At 33.8% G+C, this 20901-nt stretch overlaps 1 protein-coding gene across 1 annotated transcript; it reads left to right on the plus strand.

Annotated features, from left to right (window-relative positions):
- Positions 1-3554: 3554 nt before the first annotated feature.
- On the plus strand, positions 3555-19902 carry LOC104891256 (protein DJ-1 homolog D). The gene is made up of 6 exons (XM_010676922.4): positions 3555-3684; positions 4394-4516; positions 5755-5787; positions 14163-14609; positions 15064-15429; positions 19535-19902. Exons 1-6 carry the CDS (start codon positions 3619-3621, stop codon positions 19724-19726), a joined length of 1227 nt encoding a protein of 408 aa, XP_010675224.2. The 5' UTR covers positions 3555-3618; the 3' UTR covers positions 19727-19902.
- Positions 19903-20901: the final 999 nt, after the last annotated feature.

Raw genomic sequence — 20901 nt, forward strand, 5'->3', positions numbered from 1 at the left:
TGTTGCAAAGTTGGCCGCTTCCCGATCTCGTATCTTGGTCTCCCCATTGGAGGGAACATCTTGAGGTTGTCTTCTTGGGACCCTTTGATCGAAAAAATGAACAAAATATTGGCGGGATGGAAAAGTAAATCTTTGTCTCTAGGAGGGAGACTCACTTTAATCAAAGCTTCATTATCAAATCTCCCCATTTATTATATGTCTCTTTTCCCATTGCCACAGGGTGTGATCAAAAAAATTATTTGCATCCAAAGACGATTTCTTTGGAATGGAGGTATTGATAAACGGGCCCTTGCCCTAGTCAAATGGGAGGTGATTCAACTCCCTAAGAAACTCGGTGGGCTGAATGTCAGTAATCTGTTATTTGGAAATTTGGGCCTCCTTTTCAAGTGGGTTTGGAGATTCTTCCAAGAACCCGATTCGCTGTGGAGGCAAACAATCCAAGCAAAATATAATTACTCTACCTCTTTCAGGATGACAGACCTAGACCATCAGCACAAAGGTGGGCCTTGGCGAGATTTATGCAATCATCTTTTGAAGCACCATGAGGCCCGAAATCTGCTGAAAAATGGCTTCAAAAAGAAGCTAGGGAGTGGACATGATTCTCTCTTCTGGCATGATACTTGGCTCCTTGACGTAGCCATCAAGGCCCAATTCCCCAGGCTATACCGTATAGCGGCTCTTCCTCTCGCTACTATAGCTTCCATGGGAGAATGGCATCACTCTATTTGGGTCTGGAGAATCCCATGGAAACGCAATCTTAGGCCCAGAGATCGGATTGAATGGATTGAGCTCTTCTCTCTCCTCCAACAATCCATTCTAGTGCAGGGCAAAAAAGATCAGTGGATTTGGTCACCAAACAACTCAAGTAAATTCTCAGTAAACTCTTTCTACCTGGCACTCTCTTCGAAATTAGAACCTCATCTCCCAGGTGTCTCTCTGAAAATATGGAAAGGATTAGTTCCTTTCAGAATTGAGATCTTTTTTTGGATGGTGCTTCTGGAAAAAGTTAATACAAAGAAAAAACTGGTATCCTGCAATATCATACCACCTTCTGATATCTTCTGCTCTTTATGCAATACAGACATTGAAGATGTCTCTCACCTTTTTCTTCACTGCCATTTTGCTCGTTCCATTTGGGATTGGTGGTGCGGCATATGGCACTTCTCATGGGTATGGCCTTTCAATATTGAACAAGCTTTCGAGCAATGGAATTTCCCATCGAGGAATAAATTTTTCAAAAAAGTCTGGATTGCAGCATTCCAAGTGATTATATGGTCACTATGGAAGGAAAGGAATGAAAGAGTTCTTATTTCTTAACAACTCTTCCAGCTCACCTGTTGAGGTTCAAAATATGGCACTTCTTCGTTTATGTTGGTGGATCAAAGGGTGGAAGGAGATTTTCCCTTACTCTCCTGCTGAAGTTATAAGAAATCCAAGATGCCTTTTATGGGTGGACCATGATCCTAACCTCTCTCTCAGGTTATCTCGTAAAAAGGAGATAGTGGATGATGGCAAAATTCACTGGCTGGTGGCAGTTTCTTCTAATTCCTCTCTCAAGGTCCCAGTAATAGGAGGTGCCCTGCTCAATAACAACAAAAAGTTACTTTGCCTTTTTTCTGGACCCATTCCTCTTATGGATCACGACTCTGCAATGGTCCTAGCAATCCACAGAGCGGTGCAAATTTCTCTCAGCTCAGATGGCATCAAAAACCACCCAATTGACATAAGGGCAGGTTCCCACTTGGCGGTTCAATGGTGCTCCAACACCACAGGTGGACCTGTGAATCTCAACTTCATATTAAACTTCATCAGATCAGCCCCTGGGAGAGGGCCCAGACTCTCATATTCTGCAAATCAACATTGCTCCAACTCAGTTGAGGACCTGATAGCCAATCAGGGCCTATTTCGCAATTCTGATTTTGTTGTTTGGAAATTCTGATTTCTAGATATTGTAGTTAGTTATTACTCCCTGATGCTACTGATGCTATGGTTGGAATTGTATGAGCTGTACTCTTGCCCTCATTGGGTTTTTTGAGTAATAAAACTATCAAAAAAAAAAAATAACAAACACATGGATCATACATCTCTTGGACTCTCTCCATGGCCCATGCTATTCTTTGATTTTATATTGTGCCATTTTCATATGTTTTAGCATTAAGAAACAGATAAAATATTACTTCATGCGAATTCAGAAGTTGAACTGAACTCCTACATAGTGAGTTTAGCCTCAAATGACAAACTCCTTAAATTATCTCTATTCAAACGGAATAAACTCCCCTCCCTTATCTTATGCTCTTAGGGTACATTCTATTCAACTTATTGGCCCTGAACTTATTGGACCTTATCTGAACTGAACTTATTGAACCTGAACTGAACTTATTGGAACTTATTAAATCTGATTGGACCTGATTGGAACTTATTGGACCTGATTGGAACTCATTGGACCTTATTGGAACTTATTGACCTTATTGAAACTGATTTAAACTTATTAGACCTTATTGGACCTAATTGAAACTTATTAGACCTTATTGGACCTGGTTGAAACTTATTTGACCTTATTAGACAAAAACATTGACTATGAATAACATAAATATTACTACTAACGTAAATACTACCCCTAATTATAAAAAAAAACGTAAATACTACCCCTCAAATTTTTTTATGGAGTAATAATTATTATAATTCGTCCTTTAAAAAATAATGATTATTAATTACCTCTTATGATAATTAATTTAACAAAACAATTTACTATTTATATATTTGCCTATACATAACTTTCACCACTAATATATCTAATAGTCTTGTAATTATTATTATTGTTAACCTTAATTATTTGATCATTATTATAATATTATTTAATAGCAATATGAATAATCAAATAATAGACAATAATACAAGTATAATACTATACATTGTGGTACTTTAATAAAAAATTCTAATAATAACATAATCAGCTAATAGTAATATGAATAATAAAATAATAGACATAATACACATAAATAATAAAATAATAGACATAATACGAATAAATAATAAAATAATAGACGTAATACAAATAAATACTAAAATAATAGAAACTAATACAAGTATAATACTATATAATCATTGTGGTACTTTAATTAAAATTCTAATAATAACATAATCAGCTAATAGTGATATGAAATTATGAATAACAAAATAATGGACAATAATACAAATGTTTATTAAACATTGACTATTTGGACCTTATTAGACCTGATTGGAACTTATTGGAACTTATTGCACCTGATTGGAACTTATTGCACCTGATTGGAACTTATTGGACCTTATTGGAACTTATTGCCCTTATTAGACCTTATTGCAACTTATCTGAACTTATTGGACCTAAAACTTAATTTTTTAAGTTGAACAGAACACACCCTTAGAGACCCTAATACGACTATACGAGACATGAAAAACAATATACACGTGATACAGCCTGGACGTGTACGGTGCATAGCTGTATTGGGTGTATTGTCCTCTTGTTAATTGTTATATATTGAACTCCCCGAAACGGAAAATTGCACTCACTCTGATATACAAGTTTTAGTTCAAAGTCTCTCAATAAAATAAGCTCCTCTATAGCAGGAAAATATAGCAATGGCATGCTCCAAACCTCAGAAAAAAGTGCTGATGCTATGTGCTGATGCCATGGAAGACTATGAGGTTCATCAATTTCTCTGATATATTTCACAAATACTGTGCATGAGCTAAACTTTTGTAGTTATCATATTATATACTCCCTCCGTTCCAAAATATAGTTCCCATTTCCCTTTTTTCACGGTAATTTATGCAAGTTGGGATAGTAAAGATTTTTTATTTATTTAAATAAATGTTGTATGGGAAAAGATGATTTTAGGAGAGAGAATGGAGATAATTGGTGAAAGAGCATTAATTGTAACATTTTGGTTGAATAAACAAAGGAAAAAACAAATTTCAAGAAGCAAATAAATGATGGGACACGATTTTTGTAGGCAAATTACGGAAAAATGTGGAACTAAATATGGAAATGGGAACTATATTTTGGGACACCCAAAATGGAAATGGGAACTATATTTTGGAACTTTTGTAGTTATCGTATTAGTTTTATATGCAAGCAACGCGTGCAAAAGTATATAAACAATTAAAATAAATTGTATAGTAGAAATGTCTTTGTATTTTGTTTTTCTCCAAAAACTGCTGTTTAATTTAAATGTGGAACTTTTTTATTTTCCTCTTACATTTAAATAAAGCAATTAGTTCTTTTTTTTTCTTTTTCCTTTTTTTAAAATTTGGTATCCTCCATGTAATGTCATACATAATAATGGCTAGTATTATGTATAGTAGAGTATTTTTTTTTTACTTTATTATTAATTGTGGAAAAAATATGGAACAGGCTATTGTTCCCTTTCAGGCACTTCAAGCTTATGGTGTCCAAGTTGATGCCGTTTGCCCGGGTAAAATGGCTGGTGATGTTTGCCGCACTGTTAAATACAAAGCATATAGCTCTGACTCTCAGGTAATATTCTTTGTTTTATTTGAAAAAATGGCCAACTTTCCATTTTCCAAAGGGAGGAATAGAACTTTTTCATAACTAATACCAATCTTAGCATTGGTTCCCCTTATCGCATTAAAGCACGTATTTATAATACAAGGTTTGTGAAGCCTTTCTAAACATTAACTACTAATTAGTTCTACATTAAATAATTATATGATTATATCTCTTAAGTTTGACTTATTAACTTTAATCACATCTCTTAATGCTAGTCTTTATCACCACAATAATATCATACACGATATTCTATTAACTAGGATAGCTACGTTATCTTCAAACATCATGAGGGTATACTTTTGACCCTTAGCCAAAAGTTGGGGACGTTTGACTAGAACTCCGCTTATTTACCATGGTAAAATTTGGTGATGTTTCATTATACTTCCGCTTACATAATAAATCTGGGTTGTTTCAAGTTTATTGATTTGGATGCGGAATCGTGTGGGTTGTGCATCTTGAATCACTTGTCGGTTGTCACTGTTCTTTCTTCGCTCATACTTGTTGTTATCCTCCTCGGGTGCCAGATTGGTAGAAATTAAAAAAAGGTTTTTTGACAAAATATAAATATAAAGAAAATAATTATGGAGAATGGTGATGTATAGCCTATAGGTATTAAATAGTATAAGATCTCAAATAAATCGGTATAAAATCAAGCAGTATTTGCCTATTTAGTCTAGTGCAGGTTTATATCAATCTCCACTACTGGAGCCACTTTGCAGGAGGGATCGACTGACCTTCCCCCCACTTCTAAAGGGTCTTGGTTGTGTGAGGTTTCGATTTATGCCTAATTGTTATACAATAGAAGATCGATGTTGACCTAGTGATTGTGAGACCCCTTTTCCAACCATTGCGACAATAGTTAAATCGTTTCTAATAGGTGGTCATTTTGCAATATACTCTTCTTTTCATCTATTTTTTCTTGGCATACTTTTAACTTATTTCCCAATAAATAATCATACACTAGTGGAAAAAAATGGAAGGGCTACGGTGAAAACACGCCTAAGGGTAAAGACTTTAGTATATATACTTGAGGTCTCGGGATCAAACCCTATATTATGCCCTTTCTAAATTTTTTTATTGTACATAGATTAAATGAACTGGGTGTTTATGCACGCCTTTTAATATATTTGTATATATTCACATGAAGTTATCTTCTTAATTTTATATTAATCTCTTATGCTATTTTTTTTTTCATTTTTTTCCAGATGTTCCCACCTCCTACTCCTGACTGGTTAAGGGTAAGAATGCTTACTCAACATCACCTTGCCATATATACCTAGAATTGTTGAAAAATGACTCAGTCAAATCCAACCCAATTTTCATGGTTTTTGATCAGGAGTTATAAACCCAAAACTCGAATGACCGAACCAGATGATCCCCAACGGCCCGTTTGGTAGTAATAAATGGTGGTAATGGGAATGAATTTGTGTGTAAATTTGTGAAAAATATCATTGTCCATTACTATGGTAATGCTAATTTATCCTAAAGTGTCCATTTTCCTTCTTGAATTTTCATTCCCATTCAATACCACCTTGTAGGGTGGTAATGAGTGGTAATGAAAATTGCTTCCCCTTGGAGACAAAAACTCAAGTTTAGGGGTGAGATTGCTTGCCCATGGAGAAAAAGTGCCTCCCCATGGAGATTTTAAGGTTGCTTCCCTAATAAAATTACACTTAAAATTCATTCCCATTACCGCAATTTATTAACGACTACCAAACGGGCAGCAAAAGTTTTACGTCAGAATTGGACACGAACTGACCCGGTCGACCCAAAATTTTATAAATCATGAAGAAGGATATTTTTCAAATATAAAATACACAAATCAGTATAATAGACTTAGACAAATTCAAGGATACATTTTCCTAACAAACTCACTTCATCTCACTCTTGCTTACCTAACATTATCTCTATATATCTCACATAAACCTAGTCGTCCATTCTCATGTCCTTTTCTTTTCCTTTGAATATCGAAGTACAACACACATTTAAAAAATAACCCCGCTAGTCTTATCGAATGGATGAAACTAGCTGTGAAATGGATTAAAAAATATAATTACGGAGCAGATTAAACTAGTTATTGTATTCAGAAAGGTGGTCTAGTTCTCTGCTTACAATTGAGCTTGAACCGTCACCTAATTTTAAACTTAAAGTAGGCAATATCTTATAAGACGAATTGTATAATATATTTAATATATTAATTAATTAAAAATATTATATACATAACATAAGTGTTTACTTCCTATCAACTTCAATATCTTTGATTTGTTGTAATTGAATATTGTTTCTAGTACCAATGTTTATCTAAAATTTGCCAATGTTTTAGGTTAAATTATATATATGTCACTAATATGATCATTATATAATATTACTAAAAATGAAACAATAGTTATGTATATACGAATACAAATAATTTTATATGAGAAGTAGAAATACCGAGTTGATAGAAAGGTGTCACGGACTCATATACGACCCTAATTCCACCGATAATCTCTCTCTTTTTTTTATAGGAACCCTACCGGCAATCTCTATAACTAGATTTGTATTCAATCCAATCCGAAAACATGCCTAACCCATATCTACCAAACCTGAAACTCGCCTGCCTAACCCATATCTACCGAATCTGAAATCGCTTGCCTAACCCATTCGTGTTCATCTAAATTAATAATAGCAATATGCACTGAACATTCAATTGCGCTGAACATTCTTTTCAACTTACACCCTCCCTGTTCATGTCAACTTTGAAAAATAATATTCGTTTAAATAAATAATAAGTAAACATCCTTGTTCATGTCAACTTACACCCTACTTGAACATGTACTGAAAGAGCATAGAAAACATATTTAAAGAACATATTCTAGAAATAAAAGATAAATCTTATTTTATATTGACGACATGTTTGGATTTAACTAATAACATGTTCTAGTTATATCAATCAGTTGTTTTTTTTTTATTATAAATAAACCTATAAATATATATAAACATATGATCTTGAATAAAATTATTCAATATTCTTCTTATATCGTTATCTTGTTTTATATAAACTTTATTTTTAAAGATAAGTTGAAATCCCTTGTAGGGGAAGATTTGAAGGTGATGCTAACACCATTAGGTTATCCCATGCTGCTCATATTTTATACAAAATAGTAATATAAACTTTATATTATTCCTTCAAAATTGTCCAAAAACAAAATAAAACATCATATACTATTGACATTGTTGTTTACATGTACAACATCAACAAGAACATAGCATATCAAAATTGTTAATTAGAAAAAAAATATAAAATAAAACATGTACTAATGTCAAAAGAACATTATTCTTCAACACAAATAGCTTGAAATAGTTACATCAATGGCATTCATAATAATGTCAGCGATACTAATAATAATTACCAATATTAATAATTAATAAGTGTAACAACGACAATAATAATTAATCATTTTGAACAAATGTACTAGTAAATAGTAGTATTAATAGTAATAGTAATCGTATAATAACAACAAGAACAACAAGAACAACAATAATAATAATTACAATAATCATAATAATCATCATAATAATCATGATACCAATAATAATTATAAAAACAACAATAATAACAATAATAATAAGTTTTTAAATATAAGCATGATCTGAACTTATATAATCTGATCTCAATGTATTTTTTCAGATCTGAAATAAATAAAAAAAAGGTGAATTTAGCATAGCCTTACTACTTACTAGTCTTATAAATTATACTATATGTTTTTTTTAATTTTATCTTTACAATGACATGTATAATGTGATATTTTATTGTGTGAAATAATGTAGTCTAGTACGTTCTCATGTGTATTAAATAACAATGAGATTTTCTAATTAACATGGAAACATATAGTTATTATAGTGACAATAACGTATTAGATGTTATATCATGGAACTCCACTTGGTGACTTGGGGATCCCAAAGTTTGAGTTTCAGGTCTCACCATCACCAGTAGTGCACTAGTGCAGTAGTACTTGTGAGGAGTTTACCGGCCCCTCTCTCTCCCCTCCTCATAACTGGGCCTTGCAAATGGGCTGATTGCTAGAGTTGAGATAGATGGGTTAGTTACAAAGTCCCTTCTTGTATTTTGCCTAAGTTGTCATAAATTTGTGGATATTGTTAGATAATGTAAAACTCCTTGATATGAAGAGATTGTATTATATATATATATAAATTGTCTGGGAAAGCCTTTGGTGAAAATATCTGCAAACTGGTATCGAGTGGGCACATGTAGAACACAAACTTGTTTTAAAGCAACCTTTTTCCGAACAAAGTGAAATCCAATTAATTCAACACGTTTGGCGCGTTGATGCTGAACATGATTGCTGGACAAATAAATAGCATTGGTATTATTACAATAGACAAGTGTAGCTTAACGAAGCGGACAACGCAACTTTAGTAGTAAGTTGCGCAACCAACAAGATTCAGCTATAACATTAGCGACGCCTCGAAATTCTGCCTCTACACTAGAGCGAGAAAGAGTAGCCTGACACTTAGCGGACCAGGAAATAAGTTTGTCCCTAAAAAAGCAACAATATCCGGAGGTAGAACGACGAGTGTCTCGGCACCCACCCCAATCAACATCAGTATAAGTGATCAGACGTATGGACACTACAAGAAAAACTGCCGTTTACGACCAGATTTCCGGTCGTAAAAAGCTCAAAACTGGTTGCAAAAGGCCTTTTACGACCAAAAAAGCGTGTGGTCGTCGGTGGTCGTAAAAGGCTTCGTCGCAAAATAAAAACTGGCATTTACGACCAGTTTAAGTGGCTCGTCGTAATTGCTCTTTTGCGACGAGATTTAGTTCTCGTTGCAATTAGTTAGCATTTACGACAAGAAAATCCGGTCGTAATTGCTAAATAAAAATATAAAAAAAAATTGGCAAGTATTTAGAGTTGCTAATCTGATCAATTGAATATTATAATTTGTTTGCTTTTATTTCAATTTATTTAAACAAAAATAATTAAATTTAAGTAGTTACAATTTAATGTTAAGCAAATAAACAACATTGTCATAAATAAAATAATAAAAAGCATTAAATTAATAAACTATTTTTATTAATAATTTTGATGAATTTGGTACAATAAATCAAAAGAAAAGATAAAATCTAAAAACTTAAATTTATACAAAAAAAATTAACAAAATTAATTATGTTATGGCTTTTCTTGGTTTCATCATTCATCAACCTTCATCATTCCGCATCATCATCCTTCATCAACGTTCATCATTCCGCTTCATCATTGTTCATCATCATGCTTCATCATCGTTCATCTGCAATCAACAAGGAAACGAAATCAACAATTGAACCCAAACATCTCCACAACATTGAACCCAGAAAATAGGGTTGGAAACGACATTGTCAACAAATGAACCAATTTTTCCCAGACATCTTCACAACATTGAACCCAAAAACAACATCAACAAATGAACCAATTTTTCCAAAATGAACACAGAAAATTTTGAATCAACTTTTCCCAAACACCCACACCGCCCAGCCCAACCACCACCCACTGATTCAAACCCCCCCCCCCCCCCCAACCACCCCCACTTATTTGAACCCACCCTTCGAGCCCACCCCTGAACCCCCCCCCATTTCAACCCCTCCCTTAGAACCCCCGAAACCCCCCTTAAAACCACCCATTTCGAAACCCCCTTCAACCCTCTTGAACCCCCCCTTTTCGAATCAAAAACAAAATACCCAAAAAGACCAAAATCAGTAACAAAATGAAGGAAAAAAATGGCAAATAATTTCAATAATCAACCATGAACATTCAACAAAATTCCAATTAATTACGAAATTCAACAACGAATTTCGAACCATGAACATCGACCAAAACCCCAATTAATTTGGACCCCCAAATCCCACAAAATTGAACCAATTAACCCACTAATTAAACCCAAAAAAAACCCAAAAAATCGAACAAATGAACGAATTTTGAAAAAATCCCAGAAAAAATGCTCAGAAGAAGAAGACAAAAATGGAGAAAAAGAAAAAAAGAAGAAAAGAATTTCAGTGGTTATGGAGGTTAGAATGAAGGTATTGAATGAGAGAGGAGAGAGATGGGAGGATGAGAAAATGAGAGAGGAGAGAGAATTTTGGGGAAATTAGAGGAGATAGTGTCGGTGGTGGGAGGAATTGAGGATAAGATAATTGCAAAAACGGATCCAACGCGGCATTAAATCCCGCTGATATTTTCAGCGAAATTTCAAAATTTTGATTTTTTACGACCATATTTCAAACTCGTTGTAATTATTATTTTTTTGCGACGAGAAATTGGCTTTTACGACCAGAATTCCGCCTCGTCGTAGATAATTTATACTATTTACGACTAGTTGAAGAACTGGTCGTTATTGCTTATTATTTACGACCAGAAACGCGTGTGGTCGTAATTTTTGGTCGTAAATGAAGCTTTTTGTTGTAGTGGGAAGAAGAAAGATATACCTATGATCAATAGTGTCCTGAATGTAGCGCATGATCCGTTTTAATGCATCATAACGAGAGACCCTAGGGTCGTGCATAAACAGACAAAACTACTAAACAGTATAAGAAATATGAGGACGAGTAAAAGTGACATACTGAAGAGCACTTGCAAGATTGCTATATAAGGTAGGATCATGAAACTAAGGGCCAGCATCGGCACTAAGTTTAGACTTAGTGTCTATAGGAGTAACGGCGGGCTTACATAGCCATGCACGCGCTCTAGAGTTTCCTGTGCATATTTATGTTGCGATAGTAGCATATAAGATGGTGACCGGGTGACTGCAATACCCAGAAAATAACTCAAGGGGCCAAATCCGACATCGGGAACTCAATTTTAAGCTGAGCAATGATCCATTCTCGCAAGACATCAGAAGAAGTAACCAACCAAATATAATCAACATACAAAAGTAAATATGCGGTGTCTGAGCCATGGTGAAAAAGTGAAGAGATAATTATCACTCTTGGTGATAATAAAATCCATGTGTAAGAGATGAGTAGCAAAACGTTGATACCACGCACGAGGAGCCTGTGTAAGGCGATAGAGAGCCTTGTGCAGGCGGCAAACATAATGAGGTGTGCGAGAATCAACAAAACCTGAAGGTTGATGCATATAAACGGTCTCATGAAGATCACCATGAAGAAAGGCATTTTTAACATCAAGTTGATGAATGTACCACTTGCGAGCCATAGCTAAGCTAAGGACAGTCTGAATGGTCTATGGTTTGACCAGGATTGAATGTTTCATCACAACCAAAACCAATTTCCTGAGACCTGCCATCATAAACAAGTCGAGCTTTGTGCCTTTCAAGTTCACCATTAGATTTCAACTTATGTTTGAAAAGCCACACACAATTAACAATATTCACCCCCACGTATTAGGCCTAGGTACCAAGACCTAAGTCCTTTTTTTAATTAAAGCACCAAATTCTCTTGCATGGCCGCACTCAATTTTGGGTCAGCCAAGGCTTGTATATGATTTTTGGGAAGGGGAGATTGAGCTAAAGTGGGAGCATGAGACGGCGAGGGCATAACGTGAGATAGGCATTAGAATGCCATGGTGGCTACGGAGGACTCATGGGGATGGAGGGCCCGATCTGGTGGGCCGAATGGGGGCCACAACTCTGCTAGGAGGTGGAGTATACCAGGTAGGGGGAGTAACTGGGGTGGACAACACATGATTGGGTGTTGTGCGTGGACCGCGAATCGGAGGAGGAGGAGTTTGGGCTGATGAAACGCGTTGGCCAGGGGGCGCATTTATTGTGCGGGCTGGGCCGAAACAAAAGAGGGGGGATGGGCGCTTGGCCAGGGTGGTAAAGTAGGGGGTTCAGCACGAGGGATGGTTCATGAGGGCCCAAAAAATTATATGAAGAAGGAGAGAGGTGCTGCTGTTGGGCTAGAAGAAATTGTGTTTCATCAAAGAGCACATGTCGAGAAATTATATAATTATAATTTTGTGAGTGGCGAGGTCAAGGCAACGATAATCACGATGTTTTCGAGGATATCCTAAAAAATGCATGGAGTGGAGTGAGGTGCTAGTTTATTAGGAAAAGTGGCCGTGAGATTGGGAAAATGTAGACAATGAAAAACACGAAGATGATCACATGACGGGGTAATGAAAAATAAGGCTTGAGTAGTGGTAGTGTTTGTGAGTTTGTAGGTAAGATATTTAGGAGATATGTAGTAGTTTCTAAAGCATGCACCCAATATTTGTTAGGAATAGATGCATGTAATAACAGTGTGCGAATAGTATTATTCATAGTGCGGATCATGCGTTCAACTTTGCCATTTTGAGATAAGGTTTGGGGACATGAGAAGCGAAAAGTGATGCCGTGTTGGACACAAAATAGTTTAAATGGATCATTATCAAATTAACGGCCATGATCACTTTGAAAAGATTTGATGGCACGTTCAAATTGAGTGAGGACATATTGTTGAAAGTTGAGAAAATATTGGAAAGTTTCAGATTTGTATTTCAAGGGAATAGTCCATAGATAATGAGTGAAATCATCAAGAAAAACTACATAATATTTATAACCATCAATGTTAGGTATAGGGGAGGTCCATAAATCATCATGAATTATACCTAAGGCACATGAAGTACTACTACTAGAACGAACAAAAGGAAGACTAACATGTTTCCCAATAGGACATGAATTACAAAACTCGAAGGAATACTCCTTATTATATTGTATAAAATTATTGCTCCTAAGAAAACTTAAAGGTTGAGCTCCAGGATGGCCAAGGCGGTTATGCCATGTCGATGGACAGATGGCTGTGAGGGAAGTAGCAAGACATGTATATGGAGTGTTAGTGGTGACTGGATAAAGGTCGCTCGAATTATTGCATCTCGTTACAATTTTTCTCATTTTGAGATTCTTCAGAAAAAAACCAAAAGGATCAAACTCTATAGACACAGAATTATCAGATGTAAATTTTCGACGGAAATAAGGTTTTTAATAATTTGTGAAGCTAGGAGGACATCACGAAGGGCAAGGGGAGTTTGAGGAAGGGTGGTTTGACCATAACCCGTTACTGGAATGCGGTGCCCATTACTAACAATAATATGATTATTAGTGCTTACATTAAATAAGGGCATGAGAATACTTGAGTTAGGAGTCATGTCAGAAGTGGCTCTGGGGTCAATATGGTCTAAAACGTTGCAGCATGACAATTTATTTCAAAGAGTTCTACCCAATTGGAATATTGAGATTTTTTGCGATCAAGTATGATTGGGATCTTGTTCGTTCTTTATGTTGCTCACAACCTGTGTCGGATGGAAGGCAGCATGGGGGGCGTGGGGGTAGGTTGTGGGTGGGGTTGTTCGCCGCCAGCTTCGCCTCTCATGATGGCGAGGTGGGTGGTGATAGCAAAAAATGTAAGGCGGAAGATAGTGTGCCGTAAGGCGTATTCAAGATTTGGGATTGAATCATCTCATAAAAACAAAAGAACTTAAAGTGAATTTTTTTAAATAAGTGAAAAATGATTGATATTTTCATACTTAACTGCGAGTGAGGCAAATTAACCTCTGAACTTTGAATTGTGAATTATGAATTATGAATTGTGAATTGTGAATTTTGATATGTTGACTATGTTTATTTCCTTTCTTTTCAGACTTACATTGAATTACCAGGGCACAACTTTATACTCAATGCCACCTTTGACGACATTGAGGTAACAAGTTATGATGGGTTGATCATTCCAGGGGCAAGAGGACCTGAATATCTTGCAACATTTGAGTTAGTTCGAGATGTAGTTCGCAATTTTTTATCATGTAGGAAGCCAATCGCGGCGATATGCCATGCATTATTACTTCTTACAGCTGCTGATCCAAATAGCATTCGAGACCGTAAATGTACAGGATTTCCAACTATGAGGCCTGTGGCTCATGCAGCTGGTGCGCAGTGGGTTGAACCCGAAAGTCGGGAAGCTTGTGTGGTTGATGGCAATCTAATAACTGCTGCTCTCTACGCCAGCCACCCTGAATACATTGGACTGTTCATAAAAGCCTTAGGAGGTCTCATAACTGGGAGTAAGAAACGAATCTTGTTGCTTGGTGGGGTAAGTATTCTCTAAATATAGTTATGCTTGCAGATTATGAGTGTTTTTATAATTTCTGCGACTCTTCGAGTTAGGAAACACAAGATTATCAAAGCTTAATCTTAACATTGTTAGCTGACAATCATGAATTTATATAATTTTTACTAAACACAATTAGAGATATTAAGTGCAAACTAGAAATGGTAATAGAAAAGAAAACAGAAAAATTTCAAACAAAATACTACTCAAAATTAATAACATTATGATTTCTAGTAAATTCCAGTGGGCCTAACATTAGTCCACACCAACAATTTGACTACATACAAGCTTAGGTTCCGTTCTATAACCAACCGGAAATAGGTGGAGTAGCGAGTTTATATGCTAGTCATTCTCTTTGTATTATTTCAATGTGGCACAACTAGTACCAACTCACATATGGGTTATATTCTTAACAATTTATAAAATCCTAATGTAGGATTCAATGGCCGAATATGATGGTATCGTCCCTTTTCAGTCACTACAAGTTGTAGGATGCGAAGTTCATGCAGTTTGTTCTAATAAGACAAAAGATAAGTTTTGCCCAACTGCAGTACATGAATATGAAGGTGATAACTCAAATTTCAGCGAAAAACCTGGACTGGATTTTCGAATGACAGCTGATTTTGATGGTATAAACCCCTTGTGTTATGACGGTCTTGTTATTGCGGGAGGCCGAGCACCGGAATACTATGCGTTAGATGATAAAGTTCTAGTCCTTGTTCAGAAATTCGTGGACCTTGCAAAACCAATTGCATCTATTGGCTATGGACAACTGATTTTAGCTGCAGCTGATGTTCTCAAGGTACTTTCCCATAATCCCATTCTTTAAGCCATATTCAAAGTTATATTTTTTTGTTATTCAATTTATTTGTCTCAATTATTCTTAGGGTTTTCAAATTAGAAATAAGAAGATAACAATAATTACAAGGTGGTATGTAGCCAGTAACCTTGCTCGGTTCAATTATTGTGTACATATGAAAAAGTAGGTAATTATAAATTATGGTCAAAACTCAGTGTAATCTCTATTACATAAGGGAAGGGGGAGCAATGGTGTCCTCTTTTGAATTGCCTAATTTACCCTCCTTCCCTTTCTAAATTACAAAAGGAATGTCAATACTAAAATGGGGGTTCTAACAAAGCCACCGGAAATTAAATTTCAACATCATTCAAAAATCACTTATATCAGGAAACTTTACAAATCACTCATAGAATTGAGAAAATCACAAAAAATCACGAAAATCACGAAAATGATCGGGAAACTTTTTACAAAAACAAAATATTTAACTTACAAAATAAAACTAATATACTAGGACGTCAATACATACAAAAACACTCACAAAATTCACTTACAAATCATTGTTCTCAAAAATCATCTCTATTATCTCTATTATATAAGGGAAGGGGGAGATATGGTGTCCCCGAATGAAGAGACTATTTTACCCTTTTTCTTTTCTAAATTACAAATTCACTTACAAACCAAAGGGAGATTCAAATAAAAATAGTGGAAATAAAATTATAACAATCACTCAGAAGTCAACTAAAATCATATAATTGCATAATTTACGTTATACAAATCACTCAAATGAGTTAACTTTATAAAACCAAAAAAATAACTTACAACCAATACACTACAACGTCAGTACATACTCACAAAAATTTGACTTGAAATCCAAGTGTCCACTTTCTTCACAATATATGAAGTAGTGTACTTAATTCAAAAATCAACTAAAAAATTATAATATTAGAAATCATAGATAAATTCAATAAAATGTCTATTTTGTTCATAGAATTTAACTTTGAAAAGTAAAAAAAAAAAAAGACTGGTGAGAGACTAAATCAATTAAATTTTATAACTAAAAACAATTATACTTTGTATGTCTGATGTTCAAATTCAGACTTTTACATACGTCGAAAAAAATCGAGTAGGACACCAAAATATTAGAAACCCCATTTTACCCTCACTACATCTCTATTCTAACTACTTACTTTAATTAAAAAATAAAAAAAGAAACAACCTAATTAATTTTAAAAATAAAAATAGGCATTACAAAAAAGAAAACCATCAATAATTCAAATATCCCTAATTTATTAAATATAATTAACAATTAATTTATTTTTTTACATCTCCTAAAAAAAAATTCTACATATTTCCGCACGCATCGCGTGCATATAAAACTAGTTGATACAGAAATGTAGTCTTAATATCCTTTACAGATTGGAACTTTGTTTGAATTTCAAAGTAATTACTCCCTCCGTTCCAAAATATAGTTCCCATTTCCCTTTTTTTACGGTAATTTATGCAAGCTGGGATAATAAAGATTTTTTGTTTATTTAAATAAATGTTGTATGGGAAAAGATGATTTTAGGAGAGAGAATGGAGATAATTGGTGAAAGAGTATTAATTGTAACATTTTGGTTGAATAAACAAAGAAAAAAACAAAATTCAAGAAGCAAATAAATGATGGGACACGATTTTTCTAGGCAAATTACGGAAAAATGTGGAACTAAATATGAAAATGGGAACTATATTTTGGGACATCCAAAATGGAAATAGGAACTATATTTTGGGACGGAGGGAGTATTATCACAAGTACTGACATACGAATATATTTTTATCACATAAAGAAACTACTTGTACATTGCACGGGTTTCAACAGCTAATGAATATATAAAGGATAAACTTTTCGAGAGCATAGGGTCGTCCTAAAGATTTCGGGAGCATAGAGCGCGCCACAGAGGATTGTCATGTGAATAATTTTCATTTTTATTTTTTACAAAAATAAATTTTTATATAGATATAAATACATATAACGGGTTTTGGATAAGTAAAAATTAGACTTTGATTTTGAATAAACAATCGAAATTATTATGTTATGCAAATTGTATATAACTTTTTCTTCGAAGTTCAAAATATTATAGTTTATATACCATTAGAGTGTGCTTGAAATAATCTTCATATACGTAAATACGAGTTTTGGATAAGAGAATATTAAAGTTTGGTTTTGAATAAACAAACTAAAATTCTATATTATGTAATTGTATATAACTTTTGCTACTTAATTCTGAATATTATAGTTTTTGTACCATTTAAAAGGCGCTCAATATATGCTTAAAGATAAGATCCATTTACTGTATAATTTTACAACTTGTGAAAACATATTATCTTTTAACATCTAATTCTTTCTCAACTGAACCAAAATTAGTAGTGAACAAAATTCATTAAGAAACTTTGTTATTACAAGAAAAACAAAGTTTATAGCGATAAAATTACATATGTATTAGAATTTTGAATGATGATAAAATTAGAGTTTGATTTAAAACAATAACCTTAGAATATTATAGAGAGCGCCACCTAAAAATGTCATATCATTATTTTATTTTATTTTCTAAAATTAATATTTGAATAGATATAAAGCTTTGGATAAATGAAGATTAGATTTTGATTTTGAATAAATAACCTAATTATTACTTCCTCCGTTTCTAAATAAGTGCAACATTTGCATAGTGTTTACTATTCACAGTTTAAACTTTAATTAACTTTGGTGATTTACATTTTAGGAAAAACATAGTCATGTGGGATCTTGTTAGATTCGTCTAAATGTGAAATTTTTTAATATCAACTTTTTATAATTTTTACTTATTGATAATTAAAGATATTAATGGTTAAAATAATGTATTGGCAAACGTGAAAACAAGAAATGTTGCACTTATTTAGAAACAGAGGAAGTATAATATATAAATTAAATATAACTTTTTCTGTACAATTTGGAATATTATAATTTTATACCACTGGAGAGCGATTGATATATACATTGAAATAAGATCTATTAACAATATAGCTTTAAAACTTATGAGAATATATTTATTTAAATGAATGATAACATATTATTTATTTTAGATATATATAAAAATAACTATAAGAATAGCACATTGCTCCCTCCGATTCCTAAAGATCTTCCTTCTTTCCGTTTAAGTGCGTTTCCAAAAGATCTTCCTTCTTTTACTTATTCCTTATTTGGATTTTTTTTCCTTTTTACCCTCTCATGTCCCTATCATATGGTCCATCATTACATTATTAATTTAATTTTTCTCCATTTCTTTCTCCTACTTTAACCCCTTTTTATCCTATAGTGGCTTTTACTTTGGTATATCCTCCTTTCGTCCAATTTTGATTGTCAAAATTTCTTTTCGAGACGTTTGAAAGTAGTTGTTAATTTCCCATTAACTAAAATTGTTAATGTACTACTAAGCTCAACTTTTATTGTTCAAGAGTAATTTAGAAAGTGAAAAACATAACAATAAATGATATTTTCTTATTTTTTAGGATCCTGCTATTTACTGCCCATATTTACTAAATATTACCCGTGTTTTTATACCTATTATATATTTGTTTTAACTTTTTTTACGTCAAAAAATATAAAAATCTAAGAATGTTTTAGCCTTAACAAAACCAAAATTTCGGTTCAACCATGGAGGAAATAAGAAAAAATGGCTAGTTTGACCGTAGTGGAACCGAACCAAAATTTTGGTCTCGTTCCATGAACAATTAATGTCTTTTTTGCAAGAAAAAGCTATAAAGATTCAAATGAAGTAATCCCTGAATACGGAATAGTGCTTGCAACTCACCTACGACAATGGTGATTGTTGTCGAGGAGAGAGAGAGTTGTAGGAGAAGAGAATCAGGGGTACTGTGTTTTGGGTTATGGGAATCTGAAAATTTATAGTAATACTAATAAGAAAAATGGAAGCGTAGAAACTTTGACGCTAATTTCAAGTGGGTACTGAATTTCATTATTGTAATCCAATAGTTTTCATATTGTTTGCAAATTAATATTTGAAGATTGAAATTGCTATGATAATCTTCAATTATTTGGCAGCTCAAGTGTTCTTTTTTTTTTTATTTGCAGGGGAGGAAATGCACTGCTCACCCATGTGCCAAGGTCAACGTTGAACTAGCAAAGGCAATTTGGTTGGAACCTAAGCCGAAATCTCGTTGCTACACTGATGGTAACTTGGTTACAGGATCTGGGTGGCAGGGCCACCCAGAACTTATTTGTCAGTTCATGGCATTGCTTGACATTCAAGTATCATTCAAATAATTGGGTGATGCTTGAATCATTTATTAGATGCTAAAAATCATCATCAATGGACCAAATCATAGTTGAATAATATGAATTGTCACTTGATGCCTTTTATTTTGTGTAATAGATCTTAGACTCTAAGACGTGAGAGAATAATGAAAAATAATAAGGTGATTATATATATGTTTACTCTATTGCATGAGATTTAAGGGTTTGGATCATTTGGATGTTTATGCATATAATAGTGGAACATATTTGTCACCAATATCTCAACTTCATTGTGTAGGTCCCAATTTTTGTTCCTATCTTATATATTCTATCCTCATCATGGAGCTCACTAATATGGATCGTTAGGAATCTTCTCACGTTTCTTTTAAAAATTATTGAAGCTCTTTTGATGATCCCACTACTTTTCTTCACTCATTAGCTCAGCTAATTTATAGGGTTCTTGATTATGGCCTAACATCTCTACTTCGTGTCTCCTCCGAAGCTTTGGAGCTCCACCTTCGACCCATTCATCCTTTAAGATTCTTATGTTCTTGCTGTTACCAATCCATCTTTCTAGCCTGCTTTTGATGATATTAGCAGCGCACCACATTTCCTTCACTAGTGGAAAAAACATCATCGAATTCGATCAAAACAGGGGTTACTGATTAGTTTTTGGAGCGGATTAGTTGGGCTTGCATTAGTCGACAAAAAGTCAACTGATTCCATTGAAAATCGGATCAGTTAGCCCAGTACTAATCTGATTTTCACTAAAAAAAATGGACCAATTGTGGATTAACTGATCCGTTTTTTATGAAAAAAGGGGATCCATTTTGTATGGATATGAATTTTTTTAAAAAAAGCCAATTTTACAATAGTAGCCATCCACAACCAAATAACGCAAGAAAACAACTCAGCCAAAATTACAGCCAAAGAAGCCAAAATAAAAAGAAACGAAATAATAAGAAATATCCATAAAAAGAAACTAAAAAGAGAAAAACTCAAGCTAAAATGAAATTAAGTAGCAAAATATAAGAGGACGTCTGATTATAAAAGAAATAAAAGAATTGCAGGCAACCAAGATTAAAACAAGGGATTAAACAAACCAATTTAAATTACAAAGATGAAATGTAACGACAAACTAATTGTAAAAAATGAAATTTAACCAAAGCCTAAATTACAAAAAACGAAACCCTAATTACAAAAGT

This window comes from Beta vulgaris, chromosome 4 (assembly GCF_026745355.1).
Source record: "Beta vulgaris subsp. vulgaris cultivar EL10 chromosome 4, EL10.2, whole genome shotgun sequence".
Classification (NCBI taxonomy): Eukaryota; Viridiplantae; Streptophyta; class Magnoliopsida; order Caryophyllales; family Amaranthaceae; genus Beta; species Beta vulgaris.